The sequence below is a fragment of the Panthera pardus genome, unplaced genomic scaffold, assembly GCF_024362965.1.
Source record: "Panthera pardus isolate Hobbes unplaced genomic scaffold, ASM2436296v1 HiC_scaffold_11, whole genome shotgun sequence".
NCBI classification, from domain to species: domain Eukaryota; kingdom Metazoa; phylum Chordata; class Mammalia; order Carnivora; family Felidae; genus Panthera; species Panthera pardus.
Window position 1 is genome coordinate 34,403,536 of NW_026526666.1, and position 16,657 is coordinate 34,420,192.

General features: G+C 37.0%; 1 protein-coding gene across 5 annotated transcripts in view; it reads left to right on the forward strand.

The window, feature by feature from the left end:
* Positions 1-16,657, forward strand: part of COL24A1 (collagen type XXIV alpha 1 chain) — a 413,859-nt gene that overhangs the window by 60,805 nt on the left and 336,397 nt on the right. For all 5 annotated transcript variants that reach the window (XM_019414025.2, XM_019414026.2, XM_019414023.2 and 2 more), the window contains 2 exons: positions 3,076-3,129; positions 15,357-15,401. In XM_019414025.2, the coding sequence (XP_019269570.2) occupies positions 3,076-3,129; positions 15,357-15,401 (99 nt within the window). The remainder of the gene's footprint in view (positions 1-3,075; positions 3,130-15,356; positions 15,402-16,657) is intronic.

Consider the following 16,657-nt stretch of genomic DNA (forward strand, 5'->3'; position numbering starts at 1 on the left):
GATCTTTTCATTGGCTTACAGAAAACTTTGTAAACTTAAAAAAAAAAACCCATACCATTTTAATGAACTTTGCAGATGTTATACTGACAAGTAAATCCTCAAAAAAAAAAAATTTAATCTAGAATTTTGAGAATTTTATTCCTGTGATGGAACTGAGTTCTCTGAATATAAATATTTTAGAAAAAGAATTGAAATTTATTATTAGAAACATATTTTCATTGGTCCCTTACTTATTGCAAGGAAGAAAATCCTGCAGTCTGAGAAACAAAATGCCATCTTTTAAAATATCTAAATATAGGACATTTGATTTCTTACTTAAAATTTAGAAATTAGAGTTCCATTCCGTTATGATGTCTGCTTTAAATAACCCTCCCCAAATTAAGCATTCCCATTTATATCAAATGCTTGGTTTTATCTTTACTCATGGCTTCCCTGTCCAAAATATAGGGTGGTTCAGTATGTATACAGTTTCTGTATGAAATATAGGATGGTTCAGCATTAGAATTGAGTCTTAGAAGTATGTCAGTCTTTTTTCACTTTTTGAATTACTCATTTACTAATTGTGGTTATTGCTAGATGGGAGAAATGTAGTAAGATACAGGATTTAATGATATGTTGCCATTGAGCTTTAAGTGAAATATACCTTTTAAAATTGAAAGATGTATTTCTAAAATGGCAAAATTTAAAAACATTTATTAAACATTATATTTATATTAAATTGGGTTCACATATACTGAGGAGGCAGGATATTAGTTATATACATATATTATGAATACATATATAAACATTAAAAGGTGAGAGTTGAGGGGGTGGATAACAATAGTGTTTTGGTTTTAATCACTTAGCCATTTTTATAATAAATATATGGTCAGAGACATAACAACGAAAGAAATGCAGGGGCTGGTCTTTCAGCATAGAACATTCACTAAAGAACATCTCTCATAGAGCATTTAATTGAAGTGTTTAAGCCCTTTTGGGACCTTAACTCTTAAGGGGTGGTAATTTTCCTTTTCCATAAGGCAAGTGAGATATTCTCATTTTTCAGATGGAGGAACTTTTATTTTTTTGTTAATGTTTTTTAATGTTTATTTATTTTTGAGAGATACAGAGACAGAATGCGAGTGGGTTAGGGGCAGAGAGAGAGGGAGACACAGAATCCGAAGCATGCTCCAGGCTCCAAGCTGTCTGCACAGAGCCCCATGAGGGGCTCGAACTCACAAGCTGTGAGATCATGACCTGAACTGAAGTTGGACGCTCAACTGACTGAGCCACCCAGGTGCCCCAGATGGAGGAACTTTTAAAAGAAGTAAAGTGATCCACCCACGATTAGAGCTAGTAGAAGGAGACAAGCCTCCAATAACCTGTTTCCTAGTGCAGCTTTCTTTTCCCTCTATTAATTGTAAAATATATGTATATACATATATATATATATGTGTGTGTGTGTGTGTGTGTGTGTATATATATATATATATATATATATATATATATATATATACATACATATTACCTGTATAAACTTTCACCCCATCACAAATGGAAGCCATCCTAATAAAATGTCAAGAAGAGGTATTAAAATGAAATTAGTACAAATGGAAAGGTATTCAATTGGTAATCATTAGAAACATTCTTTCCTCTTCTGATTGTTTAACTTGATGACACATTAGAGTACATAGTGCACTAAATATTAAACAGAACACAGTCACTTAGTTTACTTAGGATTATTACTTAAGTACTCTTTTTTCTTTCACAACATTGTTTTTTCATGCATAATATATTTGCTGCAGCAGAAAGAAAGAGAGGAAGGAAAGTAAAACTGCATTTGGAGCAAAGTGTCTCAAGATTGTTACCATTCCTTTTTCTTTTCCTCTTCTTTTTTTTTTTTTTTAAGTTTATTTATTTTGAAAGAGAGAGCACACACGCATGCATGAGCAGCGGAAGGGTAGAGAGGGAGAGACAGAGAATCCCCAGCAGTCTCCACACTCATACCTGCACCCGCCAGCACAGGGCTCAACTGGAGGGGAGAGAGGCTCAGTCCCACTACTGTGAGATCATGACCTGAGCGGAAATCAAGAGGTGGTCACTTAGCCAACTGACCCACCCCGGTGCCCCTTTCTCATTCCTTTCTGACATGTTTTTTCCAACCCAATTCACACAGCTTCCTCTTTGTCTCTCACTGTCACTTCTGCCCACCAGATACTCCTTCCCCCTCACATCAGTATACTTTCTCCCTCCCACCCCAAGATGGGCTTGCAGGCCCTCATCAAAGTTGGGGAATCAGGAGAATGGACGGCCCTAATAGGTGAAGTCCCATCTGCGGGAGCCAAACACACATCCTCCCAATAAGTTTTCTCAGCAGTTACTTCCCAGTGGTACAGCAGGCAACACCAGCACAGCCCCGGAAGCAAAAGTGTCCCTTTCTCTGCTGTGCCATGTGAGCCCAGCCCTGCTCGCCACAGCCCTGCCTGGAGGCTCCTCATGGAAATCCCACCAGATGCCAGCCTGAGCCCTCCACAGCTGCCACAGAGCATGCTCATAGAACTATTTTTTCATGTTTATTCATTTTTGAGAGAGAGGGAGCAAAGGGGAAGAAGGGCAGAGAGGTGAACAGAGGATCTGAAGTAGGTGCCGCACCAACAGCAGAGAGCCTGATGCGGGGCTCGAACTCACAAACCCTGAGATCATGACCTGAGCAGGTGTCTGTAGCTTAACCAACTGAGCCACTCAGGTGCCCCACTTATAGATTTTTTTTAGTAAACTTTAGATTTTTAAAACACAGTGAATCTTGGAATGACAGGAATTTAGGGAGTGAGGGCATTCCTAGAGAAAAGAATATCAGAAAAAAAGGGGGCAGAGGCATGGAGTAGGAAGTAAGGTGCAGGTATTCAGCATGGGAAGAGAGAAATGTGGGGAGCCTCAGAAAAAATCTCAAAAAGGCCCTGAACTTAAGCCTACTTGCAAAGATCAGGAATGAATGCAATAAGATTTTGATGATGGAGATGAAATCCTGCAGCAAGGGAATTCTAATTTTCAATTCCCATTCATAACATTAAACCTCTCTTTGTGTTTTGTTCTTAGGGCAGTCAAGGCCTTTCTGGATTAATGGGCCCCCCTGGTATGCAAGGTGATAAGGTAAGATGTAGTTTTACTTTGACATAATCCTTGTCATCTGGGTCTGGGAGCTCTTCAAGTCTTAAAATCTCATTTTGAAGTGGAGCCCAAAGTCAATGTTTTAAATTCCTTTTCTCAGCAAAAAGAATTAGGATGCTCTCCTAATCCAGGAGAGTGTTGCCCACAAAAGGCAATGCCCTATGAAAACTAAAACCCTTCAGTTAATGAAGGGAACAAAATTCACATGCAGGGATAAGTCAAAGTCACCGACAGAATGTTGAAGCTTTTCTTTTCTTCTTCTTTTTTATAAAAGGGCAATAACCTACTTCCGAAAGTTTGAAATCATTTTTTAACTTTTATTTGTTCAAAGTGAGGTATACTTGGTTATAGGTAATACTTTTGACTTTTTTTAAAGGGTTCTCATTGCATTAAGAAATATTAATCACTGCCATGATATGTATATATATATATATACACACACACACACAAATATATACACACGTGTGTGTATACACACACACACACACACACACACACACACACACACACACACACACACATACATATGAGGCCTGAAGAGTAGGGCAGAAGTGAGGATTGGGAATAGCAGGTAAAAAACAATAGCGATATGTATTTGGCAACACATATTTTTCTGAGTTGAAAAGGAATCTAATACAGCTGAATCTAATACAGCTGCTCCTCTATACGTTCAGCTTATTTTTCTTTTTCACCCAAACACTGAGTTGTTGACTTTCTACAGGGAAAAGGAAGATACAAAATATCTAAGTATTAAAGGCCCCAAAATATTGAAGAGCAGTATTTGACTTGATATGGATATCTAAATACATATAATAATGAGCTGTGTCGATGTCTCTGTATGTCTTATAACCTTTCTCTTGGGACATTTTGGTTGGAAGTGGTTTTTGGGCTCTGGTTACTTGATTCAAATCCCATCTGCCATTTTCTAGGTCCCAATGACTTTGGGTAGGGTATTTAATCTCTCTATGTTTCAGTTCCCTCATTTGTAAAATGTGAGGATAATACTACCCACTTTATAGGTAGTCATTGGGAACGAGAAGTGAGAGAATCCATGCAATAAAGTGTCAGACAAATTGCAAGCCCTAACAAATATTAACCATCAGCTGTTTATCTGGTTTCGTAAATATAACCTTGTTTGCTTTCCCTTATAACTCCTGCTAAAGAGCTGAATTTTAAAATGATGAAAAAGATTTTGATCTCATGGAGTATTTTCCCTCCCATGCCCACACTACCATTATTTTTATGGCCTTCAAACTAATTTTCATCTGAAACAGTACTTAAAATCTGATCAGTACTTAATCTGATCAGTACTTAAAAATCAGTACTTAAAAATCTGATCAGTACTTAAAATCTTCTTTGATTGTAGTTGCTCCCATGGAGACAGAGACTGGAGAGTGATCATTTCTAACAGAATTGGTCTTGATATATAGTCACAAACCTGTTCAATTAATGCCACTCAGTGTACCTCTAACCACTAAATATACCTCTGAAGAAACTGTACTGACGAATAGCATCAAAGATCTCATATTATGGAAATTATTTTAATTATTTTATTTGATATTAAATATACAATATTTCACCCTAAAGAATGATACTACATATGACGAAAAACCGAATCATTACTTTCTGAAGTTAAATGATGCCTGTGGTTTGGGAAATTAATTAGTCCAGGAAAGGGAACTCTAAGTAATATTGGAGTGGTTATTGTGTAGAGGACTATGCATAGAAATATCTATAGAGACAAATTTTAAAAAGTTGATTGTAACCATTATACCACATTATCATTTTAACTTTGGAATTGTGCTTACTTAAAGCAGAAGATACTGGCTTTCAAAGACCTGTGCATATATTATATATGTCTTGGCTTACCAGCATTTTAAAATCTTAAGATTAATATATTCTTTTTGATCTGTATAGGTCTAGTAAAGTGAAATACAGCATTATTTTAAACAAACTGGGCTACAGATTATCTTTCAGAGACTTCCTTTCCTCTTATATGATTTTTTAAACTTTTAAAATCTGCCTTTTTTTTGGTTAAAGCTGATCATATAGAAGCCAGTGGTCAGATAGCTGTGGTAGCTGAATTTTCTCTAGAGAAAGTTTTGTTGAAAATATTAGAAACAGTGGTGCTGGGTGGCTCAGTTAGTGAAGCATCTGAGTATGGCTCACGTCATGATCTCATGGGTTCGTGAGTTCGAACCCCACGTCAGGCTTTGTGCTGACAGGTGGGAGGCTGGAGCCAGCTTCCGATTCTGTGTCTCCATCTCTCTCTGCCCCTCCCCTGCCCACCCTCTGTCTCTCTGTCTCTGTCTCTCTCAAAAATAAACAAACATTAAAAAAAATAAATTTATTTCTGAAAAATGAAATATTCATGGTTCACTATGATTTGACAGTAGTTTAGAAAAGTGTTAAAACAGGGGCGCCTGGGTGGCTCAGTCGGTTAGGCGTCCGACTTCAGCTCGGGTCATGATCTCGATCTCGTGGTCCGTGAGTTCGAGCCCCGCACCGGGCTCTGTGCTGATGGCTCAGAGCCTGGAGCCTGCTTCCGATTCTGTGTCTTACTCTCTCTCTGGCCCTCCCCCGTTCATGCTGTCTCTCTCTGTCCCAAAAATAAATAAATGTTAAAAAAAAATTAAAAAAGAAAAAAAAAGAAAAGTGTTAAAACATTTGAGATGATTTTGTAGTTTTTCTGAGAATTTTTGAGTGTGGCTATTAATAGAAACTATATACAAATTAAAAAAAAAAAAAGCAAGTATTGCTAGGGAAAGGACATAAGGATTCAATCTAAACCTAAATTGATTCTTCACATATCAGGCTTGGGACAAGTTTCTATCACACTATGTGCATGTCTTGTTTTAATATGAATATACAGTAGAAGTATATTCAAAATGAGCTTGATAGACTGTTCCTGGGGCCTGTATAGAAGGGAGAAGGGCAAGACCAATTAGTGGATAAAATGCTCAGTTAATTATGAGCTGCTTTTATGGAATTTACTAGTTTTGGTTCATGTTTTGAACCACCTAGGTCACTCTAGGTTACTTTCTTGCAAACTGGATCCATGCTAGGACAACCTAGAAAAGTAGCTCGTGTTAGCTCTAACCTGGGACTCCTGTTTCTTTCATCCTTGCAATTCCACCCGTGATGTTAGTGCTAGGTGAATTCTTAAGGTCCAGGTAAGAACTTAAATTATTCACTTTGTAAGTGAGAAATCTAAGGTAAGCCCAGAGAGGTTAAGGGAATTGTTCATGGTCACTCAGAATTATGGCCGGATGGAGAGATAAAACTTACTGCTACAGGATCAACTGTGCTTTTAAGTATTCTTTGCATATCATGAGAGATGAACAAAGTATTTGGGTTTTGTTTAATATAAAGTTTATTACATCCTTTTATCTTTAAACTATTTTATAAACTATCATTATAACTGTTACTACTGATATATTATGTGCCATATCCCAGTCACTCTGCTGAGCCCTATTTCTTTTCATTTTAAAAACAACTCATTGAGGGGTGCCTGTGTGGCTAGTTGGTTAAGCATCTGACTCGTGATTTTGGCTCAGGTTATGATCTCATGGTCATGAGATGGAGCCCCACGTCAGTCTCTGCACTGAGCATGAAGCCTGCTTAAGATTCTCTCTCTTTCTCCCTCTGCCCCTCTCCTGAGCTCTCTCTCCAAAGTAAACAAACCAACAAACAAAAAAAAAACTCATTAAGCCAGACAGTATGTTCACTATGTCATAAATAAGTTAATTGAAGTATAAAAGGGTTAAATCACTTACCCAAGACCACACTACGATTAATTGGCTGAGTTAGGACTCAAATCCAGGCCTGTTTGACACATGACTGCTCTTAATAGCTTCAAATACTGCTTCCCCATTAATTAATTAGTTTGTTAAATCAGTATTTGTAGGATGTGTATTTCAGTACTGCTGACTGTCCCTGGCATGTGTGCAAGAGGAAGTAAAATTTTGCTTTTCATGAAAGCCAAGGGAACAGATATAGTTTTGGATGACAGATAATAATGACTTCATTATTCCTTTTCTCTGAAAGTATCTGGAAATATTAAAATTCTTCTAATATAAGTCGTACTCAAGTAATTTTGAAAATGGCTGCAAGAAAGTTGTGTTGAGAACACTCAACAGCTCATGAAAACTGTTGAGATTAATAAACAGAAGGTTGCTGTTAAAAACATTCTGAACATAAGTAATATTGAGAGAAATAACAAAGTGAATAAATTAGCAGCATTGCTGTCTTTTTCCACCTTTCAGTAGATTTTTTAGTTTGCTTCTTTCTTTTTCTTTTTTTATCTCTCTCCTCCCAATTTTTTTTTAACCGGTATCAACATCTTAACAAGCAATGTGTTTCCCCAAATTGACTGGTTACATTGCCTCAACTTAGCCATCTTCATGTAATTTTTATTTTCCTAGGAACTAAAGTATGTTTTTACTTCCCACTCAGTGTCTAAATTTGTGCCAAAAGGCAGATAAGTTGGATCCAGAGTGTATGCTGTGTTGGATGGAAGACAAGAGTCATAATTCTGAGTTTGGACTCCAGATGGATTTAAAATTGTTTTTTAATATAGCAATCAGTTGCTATATTAATATTGGAAGTCTGCTATTTAAAATTGTAAGAACTTTGACAGTGATTTCAATTGGAACACTTTTTGTAGGATCGAGAGGATGAACCAGATGGGAGCAGTTAAGCACATCTTAGCATAAAGGCATATAGCTCACAGCAATGGTGAAATATGAACACACATTTTAATACAGATTTTTATGAACCGTGTTTGGCAGTATTTTTCTGAATATCAAAAATACTAATTATGGTTTTTTAGTGATAATTGTAAATCAGTGCAAATTCTTAATTGTGTTTTGATGGAATTATTTCAATTACTTAAAAAGTTTTCCATTACATATGAGGAACACAGTAAATATCTTTACAAAGTTGGAAAGGAAAAAAGAAGTGAAGCATCAAGTGGAATGCATTGTGATTTATTAGTCACTCAAAAACTAGACAGCTTTTCATAACCTATTTAAAGCAAGGACAGTACTAAGGAGCTACAATAATGCTGAATGTCCATGAGAATGACAATAAAAAATCAGGATTGGCATAAAAAATCTGTGCCTGGAGAGAGAAATAAGTAGAGTTCTGCTGCTCCACAGTTGACTCTATAGATTATTTTCTCCCTTGCCCACTATCCTTGTAAAAATCAGCAAAGCTACATTGTGCTTTGGGTTGGTTCCCAGTCCAAGTATTGTACTGGACGTCTAATGCAAAGGCTGTGCATAAGGTCTGTGCTGTCTCCACTCTTGCCATCTCCTTTCTCTGCAATCCTCCGTTCCCACTAATGGTAGGGGACACTGGGACCAAAGCAGTGCAGTACTGAACTCCCCCACAGGCAAGCCAGTGGTTACCAGAGTGGTGTAATTTGCGGGACTTGGAAAGTTCCTTGTGTCCAAAGATATTTTCCTCAGTCTGGCTCTTGTGATTGACGTTTTAACATTAAGGGTGAGTTCATTTGGCTAAAAGTATTTCGGTTTCCAGAAATTAAAAAAAAAAAAAATCTGCATTCTCAGAAAAAGCTGTTATCTGTCATATAACACCATTCTGAAAATTAGTTTATCATATTCTTTTTCTCTGAGAACTAGTTGAGAAGGACTATTACTAGGGTGGATGGGGCCACAGTGGAAACCGGGTACTGATTAAAGGAGGTTAGTGGGTCAGTATTGTGAGGAGGTTGGGACAAAGGTTGGCACAAGTGTGTTGTGTGCGTGAGGGAGGTATGTTCCAGGAAGAAGGGGAAGCGGGTAGAATAGAGAGGTTTGTGTGGTGTTTAATCCTGTAATGTGAGTCCCCTCAAGCTCTCCAGTTATCTGGGATCCTCCTTCAATTTATTTGTTTTTTAAAAAAATTAAACTTCTTATTCTCTTCTTGTTCTTATTTATTGCCTTGCCCCAAGAAGTGCTGCCATTCTCATAGCTATTGATTTTCATCTTTTTTTATGGTCATATTATCACTGTTTCTCAATTTTGCCATGCTTTTCTCTGGTTATTTTGGCCAAAACATGAATATATTTATATCTGCTTCTCTGCTTCCCAAATCAGTGTCTCTTCCTGTCTTATTTTCCCTGAGGCCTCTTATCAGGATTTCATCCCATTTTAGGTAGGCTGAGTAGAACCAGTTAACCTGTTTACTGATCTCTCAGTGGTGTTGCCTTTCACACGATTATATACATGGTCATCCCACCTTCATCTTAACTTCCCGAGACTAGACAGAAGCAAAAGATCCAGGGAGGTTGCTTCAAACAAAAGAGCAGCTTCCTTCCAGAGATAAAATCTGTCAGTAACTCTCTCAAATGCTACATTTGTTTTAGTCACATCCTTTTGCCCTGCAGTTCACTCAGAAAACCAGTATTATGTAAATAAGGTATAGTCCCTGTCTTCCAGTAGCTTATGGTCTAAAGAAAGGAAACACACTAAAGTAAATTACAAAAGTGTATTATGCCATGACAAGGGCAATAATGAAGATATGAAAAGGTTATTGTAGGATGTAGTTGAGGGCAGTGGGAGAGTGTTTAGGGAACAGGGAAGGAGGCAACATCTGACCTGCATCTTGAGGATGAGCAGCCGTTATGCTGAGGATATGGTAGTTAGTGGACATGTATGCTAGCTACACAGAGAGGATGGCAGAAACAGAGGCTCACAGGCAAAGAGCAGTTCCTTGTTCCTGGGTTATGAAGTGTGAGACAGGAGGTGTCAGGAGATAAGGCTTGAGGGCTATTCAGGGGCAAACTTATAAAGGAACTTACATCACGTATCACTCACGTCTATTAATTTATCATGTAATAGAGAACTACCTGATGGGTTTTAAGAAGGGGAGTGCTGGGGCGCCTGGGTGGCTCAGTCGGTTGGGCGGCCGACTTCGGCTCAGGTCATGATCTCACGGTCCGTGAGTTCGAGCCCCGCGTCGGGCTCTGTGCTGACAGCTCGGAGCCTGGAGCCTGCTTCATATTCTGTGTCTCCCTCTCTCTGACCCTCCCCTGTTCATGCTCTGTCTCTCCCTGTCTCAAAAATAAATAAACGTTAAAAAAAAAAAATTAAAAAAATTAAAAAAAAAAAAAAAAAAAAAGAAGGGGAGTGCCAAAGGCAAATCATCTACTCTCCAGTTTCTTTGGCACTTCTGTGGGCTCTGGAGGGGAATGCTTCTACTTTCCTGAAACCTAAAGTCTATAGAAGGAGGCCCCAGATAGAAAGGTAAGGTGACAATACAGAAGTGGTCTTATGCCATAGGAGAAAAGTCCTTATCTGAGTGAATATGTGTCTTTTCCATCTAGTGAGGGAAAAAGACTGTTAAAAGGAGAACACTAATAATATATAAAGTTGACAACATGGAGATTTTATCATAAGGTCATTGAGAATTTTTCTTAATATATATATACAGGCATTCCTCACTTTGGATGGTTCAAATATGCACAAATTTCAGTTACTATGTTTAATGAAAATAACACCAGTCTCCCAACAACATGGTTCAAACTTCACTTACCACAGTTATTAACCACAATTATTAACTGCGGTTAATTGCATAAAGTACAAACTCTGCTATAGTCTCTTCAGTCTACAAAACAACATAAACTACGAAAACTACGTAAATAACAGCTATGCATCAAGATCAATGACCAGTCACATCATTTCATCCAGTCAGTTGGTGATTGTTCACTGTGCATCTGTCATTCAATTCATGCAGACAGCAAAGTATGTAGTATGTTGCTTCCTTGTCTCTCAGTGATAAACCTATGTGATATGTTATACAAATGGATAATCAAAAGAGGTAACTGACCAGCAAAGATGACAACAAAATAAAGGAATCATGGTAACACAGGACTTAAAATTAGAACTGAACATAAATGGAATTATAGAAAAAATAGCTGACCCTAGAACCCTGCTCCCAGTTGAGAGACCCTAGATAATGCAGCCAGAGGAACACAGGGAAGGTTAACTTTTGGACATAAATGAGGAAAGGGTTGTGATGAATAGGAGAGAGATGTCCCAGAAGAGTAACACCAGCAAAACACCCTTCACATTAGAAGAACTTTTGGAACTATTTCATGGCATTGAAAGTACTAAGGATAAAATGTTCAAAGTTGATCCAGAGTTAGAAAGGAGTGTGATAATTTGCCAAAGCACAGAAAATATGCTTGCTCAGTATGGTAATTTATACAAGAAGGCAAGCACTATTCAAACTACTCTTTATAAATTGTTTCAAAGAAATACTTTTAGTTCTTAATGTTTTTAATCTTTTAAATTATGTTGCACCAAATATTAGTTGAACATTTTTTCATTTCCCTACACAATTTTAACTGTCAGAATTTTTAACATTTTGACAAATATTTTTAAAAGTCACAGAACATTTGTAATTTTTCCCATTATTTATATTGCTTTGCATGGTTTCAGCTTGGATGGTCAGTTTTATGGGCCTGTAGTACCATATGTCCAGTGAGGATGGCCTGTATATAAGTGGTACCACCAACTGTCTTATGGATAAACATTTTATATATGCATCCAAAATTTTAATTACTTGGGCAAAGTTCAGTATCTACTTGAAATTTCTTTCTTTCCCATCTCAATATTTATGGTTTTAATTCTTTAATTGTATCTCCCCCCTTCCCCTATCTCTCTTTCTCTCTTTCTCCCTCCCTCCCTCCCTCTCTCTCTTTGGTCATGTGTGGTTACCTATTGACAACATATTTGTTAGGGGTCAAATTTTTGTTAAAGTAAGTATTAACATGAAAGTCTCTGTTAAAATTAGATCCTAAGTCCCATTTGTTATTGTAATTCTTGGTAAGGCAGCTTTCTGTCACAACAAATATTTAGACAATTCTATGATTTATTATAATGGGTCTTTAATCTATTTTAAAACAGAGTTTGTAAATTTTCCTATTGGCATTCCTTAACGACTGTGTTCACATTGTTGTTTTGTTTTTTTTTTTTTTTTCAATATATTCATCCAAGAAAAATTGTATGTTGTTATTTACTGGACTTTTTTGTTATTCTTCCTATGTGAGTTAGAAAACAGTGACTCAAATAATATTTTCAAAAGAGTATACTATAAGCTATTTTTTAAAATAAAATGTTAGGTCCCTAGATTGGAGCTATGTCAAAATTTGAATGTAGGCATTTTTCCCAGGAATTTATTCCCTTTGCTTTTTAAAACTTTACAGACTAGTGTTTAAGTAGAATATAAATAAGGAATATAGTCACCAATATAGGGAATAGAAGGAGGCCTTTCTACAATTTGTTTTAATATTAAGAGAATTGAGATGTCATATTAGATACTTAGAATCTAATTTGTACTCAGGTTACTCTCAAATCCATTCACGTCTTTCCATCAATTCATTCATTCATCCATCCAAGTCCCTTCATTGAGTAATTAATGAGCACTTCCTATGAGCCAGGCACTATTCTAGGCACTGGGGATACCACACTGAATAGAATAGGTAAGGAACTTCAGTTTAAACTCTATAAGGAGCTCTACACTGTCTCTTATTCCTCCACTCAAATCTGATTTACAATTATCTTTTACTAGACTATAAAAGCCTCTGACCTGACCCATTCTTTTCCATTTACATATCTCAGAGTCCTCATCTTTGATTTAGATCTTATGCTTAAATCTGCTTTTTCTCTGATATATACATCAGTCTTACTTAAATTCTTCCTATGCCTGGATGGCCAAATTAACTAATAAATATGCCTTTGTTTTTCATTCAATGAAGCTAAATTAAAAAAAAAAAAGCAGTGGCTTTCTTACAGATCCAAGTAATCACAGAATGCTAGCTATAAAAGGAAATTTTAAATAATTTTACTCACTGCCATCATTTTTACAAATATAGACTTCAAAGCTCATGATGTAGCTAGTTAGTGGCAAAACTGGAACTAGAACTCAGCCTACTTGGTCTGTTCTTTATTATTGTTAGCAGTGAAAAGACAACCAGAACATTTTGTTTAACTCAGGCTCTTCTGGTTGCAAAGAATGGAGAGTTAGGCTATCTCAAGGAAGAGAAAATTCTTTCAGTCCTGTCTGTAGTATTAAGGGAAGCAGGGACCCACGGAATCTGAAAATAGGTGCTGTAATGTAACTTGGTCTTATGGAGACAAGCACTGATTCAAAGCAGCTCTGAGTGGTGTAGCTGCCTTAGTCTGTGGATCTTTTACTGTACTTTTCTAGTACTGCTACTCTCTGTTCTTCCCACATATGCCCTTTTGTGTTATCTCTGAGAACAACTTTCTTAACATAGTTTCTGCTTATTCTAAATTCTGTGTTTATACTTTGGCTTTCTTGTAACGTCTCAATTCCCCTTAACCTTTGAGAATCTTTCCCGCTTCAGCCCCCTACTGCTTAGTACCTGAATTTTTCTTTCTTTCCTTTTTAAAAAATAGTTTCAGTTAATTAAAAAAAGAATTTGACTGACCCAGCTTGTTCCTAGTTAGGCAAAACTCTTTATTCCGAGTGACTTCATTGCCTTCTGGCCAGACTTTGTATTGGCCTCCTTTAGATCAAGTGTTGTTTCCTGTGGCTGAGATGAGCAGGAGTGAGTTCATGAAGAAAAGATCATGACTGTTGCTGCCCCTTTATTAGAGTCTCTGGATGAGAAACAATCCCTTCAAAGGAAATTGTACATACAGAAGATACCATGTTTAACATGCCTAGTTCACTGTTATAAACTGCTTCAGGAAATGTAAATTAAAGAAGTTATACTTTTTTCATCATGGGCTAGGGGAGGGAGGAATCTCTGGCCAGAAAAACAGGTGGTAGCCAAAGAAAGGGAAGCATGTAGTTAGACTCAAGCATTCACAGAAATAAAAATAAATAAGTAAATAAATAAACACATACTTTTTCAAAAAAGGTAAAAGAGATAAGCCTATGGCAGAGGTTTCTCTACCTATGTGCCTCTTACCTTGGCTTCTCGTTCGTTACTCACCTTCCTGACACTTTCTCAGGAGCTGCTTAGCTCCCACCTTCCTAGAGCTGCTGTCTCATCGTAGGGAGCCACCACCACCTTGTTACTGCTGAGGACATTTTTTATGTCCTATTATAAAAAGTGAAGAGGAGCACCTGGGTGGCTCAGTTAGTTGATCTTCTGACTCTTGAGTTCAGCTCAGGTCATGATCCCAGGGTTGTGGGATCAAGTCCTGTATTGGGCTCTGCGCTGAGCATGGAACCTACTTGGGATTCTCTCTCTCTCTTTCTCTCTCTCTCTCTCTCTCTCTTCATCTTCTGCCCCAACTTTCTCTCTCAAAAAAAGTGACTTAGCTTTGACGATATTTTTATTTGTGGAATCTCAGGTGACATTTGGACGACTGAGAACAATATATCTCATATTTTGTAATTAGGCTGATCTTTAACTATCTTAAAAAAATGTAAACTCAGAGCAAACTTGAGCTAAAAGATTGGGTATATTAGATGCTGTAGGTAAATGAGTAACTTTAATAATGCCATGATTTATGAAATATTTAATTTCTTTGGTTGATCTATCTTGGTGATCTATAATTAAGGTTTGTGCATATCGATGAGAATGTTTCTTTCTTCCTGTCCCTTCTTTTAGCCTTATTTTGCTCACAGATCTTTCTAGAAGAAAAAGGATATTATCTATTTTATATCTTTGGGTATTAATAATGGAGATTAAATACTTGATTTTGGTTATAGTATATGGAAAATTTTTTTGTTACTGATTTGTTAGCTCAATAAAGTCCCTTTTGTCATAGGACCTGTGAGTGGCCTCTTTGATTTGTCTTAGCTCATTCATGGAGTGTGATTACAATGATTTGGATTAGAGAAACTGCCTGGATGTGGTCCAGTTTTTCAATAATTACAAATAGATTTTGTCTGAGAGCATTTTGCTTCAGCATTAATAAACTAAAACCAACTGTTAAAAAGCATCAGTAAGATTTAGCAGATCCATTGCTGGATACCAGCTTTATATAAAAGATGCTGTTCTGTATTCTTTTTTCAACACTATGGTACCATTTCAGTTGATAGTAACAAATAATTCAAATAACGCTCAAATTGAAGATTAGTAAGTAATAAATTAGTAAGAATTAACATTCATTTATGAGAAAACCAAAAATTGGGGGGGGAACCAACTTGGCACCTTTGTTTAATTTTTTTGCTTGTACGAATTTACTGTTCATAACATGTTTTCACCTTTACCATTGCAGGGTCTCAAAGGCCATCCGGGGCTCCCAGGTCTCCGAGGTGAACCAGTAAGTACTTCGTAAAACTTATATCTTCTACAGTAAAAAAGACACACATTAGAGACTCCTTGAGAGATTCTTTTTCCCCACTTATTTAAGATTTTCTTCTCAATTATTTTCAATTTTTAGTGAAGGACAAACTTTTTAAATTAATCACGTTATAGTTTTGTTTTTGTTTTTCCCAAACCCCTGATTGACTTTAACTATCTGCCTAACATATTCCAGCACAGCAGTTCTTAAACTTAAAAAAAAAAAATTTTTAAGGGGCACCTGGGTGGCTCAGTCGGTTGAGCATCTGACTTCAGCTCAGGTCATGATCTCATGGTCCATGAGTTGGGGCCCCGCATCGGGCTCTGTGCTGACAGCTCAGAGCCTGGAGCCTGTTTCGGATTCTGTTTCCCTCTCTCCCTCCCCCTCCCCCACTCGTGCTCTGTCTCTCTCTCTCTCTCTCTGTCTCTCTGCCTCTCAAAAATAAAGAAAACTAATAAAAAATTTTTTTAATAAATGAATAAAAATTTTTTAAGTTTGTTTATTTTGAGAGAGAGAAAGCACAAGTGGAGAAGGGGCAGAGAGAGAGGGAGAGAGAGAGGGAGAGAGAGAGAATCCCAAGCAGGCTCTGCAGAGTGAACCCATGAACCATGAGGTCATGACCTGAGCCGAACTTGGATGCTTAGCCAACTGAGCAACTAGTTCTTAAACTTTTGAGGTTCAAAAGCCCCTCTGAGAATGTCATAAGTGCTATGAGCTCTTTCCCCAGAAAACACACATATTCATGCATATGCATGTACCTGCACATGTGCATACACACAACTGATTAATTTGTATTTTTTTGTTTTTATATTTTCTTTCACACATTTGATTTTTTATACAATTTCAGGGGCTTGCCTATTTGCAAAAGCCTGTCCATAGCTGTTAGTTTCCTGACCCTTGCATGAGGGAATGTAAATAAATTTTAATAAAAATCCAAATTAGAATAGCACATATGCTGTTGTCCATTACACACATATTTAAAAGCCAAAATAGTTTGGGAGCCTTGTAGTTTTTATCATGTAATTCTTTGTCTTCCCCACCAGAAAACAATATATATCATAGGGAGAAAAATAAAGCCATTTCTTTTGTTTTCAACACAATGTGTACTAGGTCAGTATGAATAAAGCAATGAAAACTAACTAATTAGAAACTAACTAAGGTGAGGGACACCATTACTGGAGATTCAGCAGAGAGTGTCCCTTACAGTACACTCTGTTCAGTCCCTGAGGCACAAT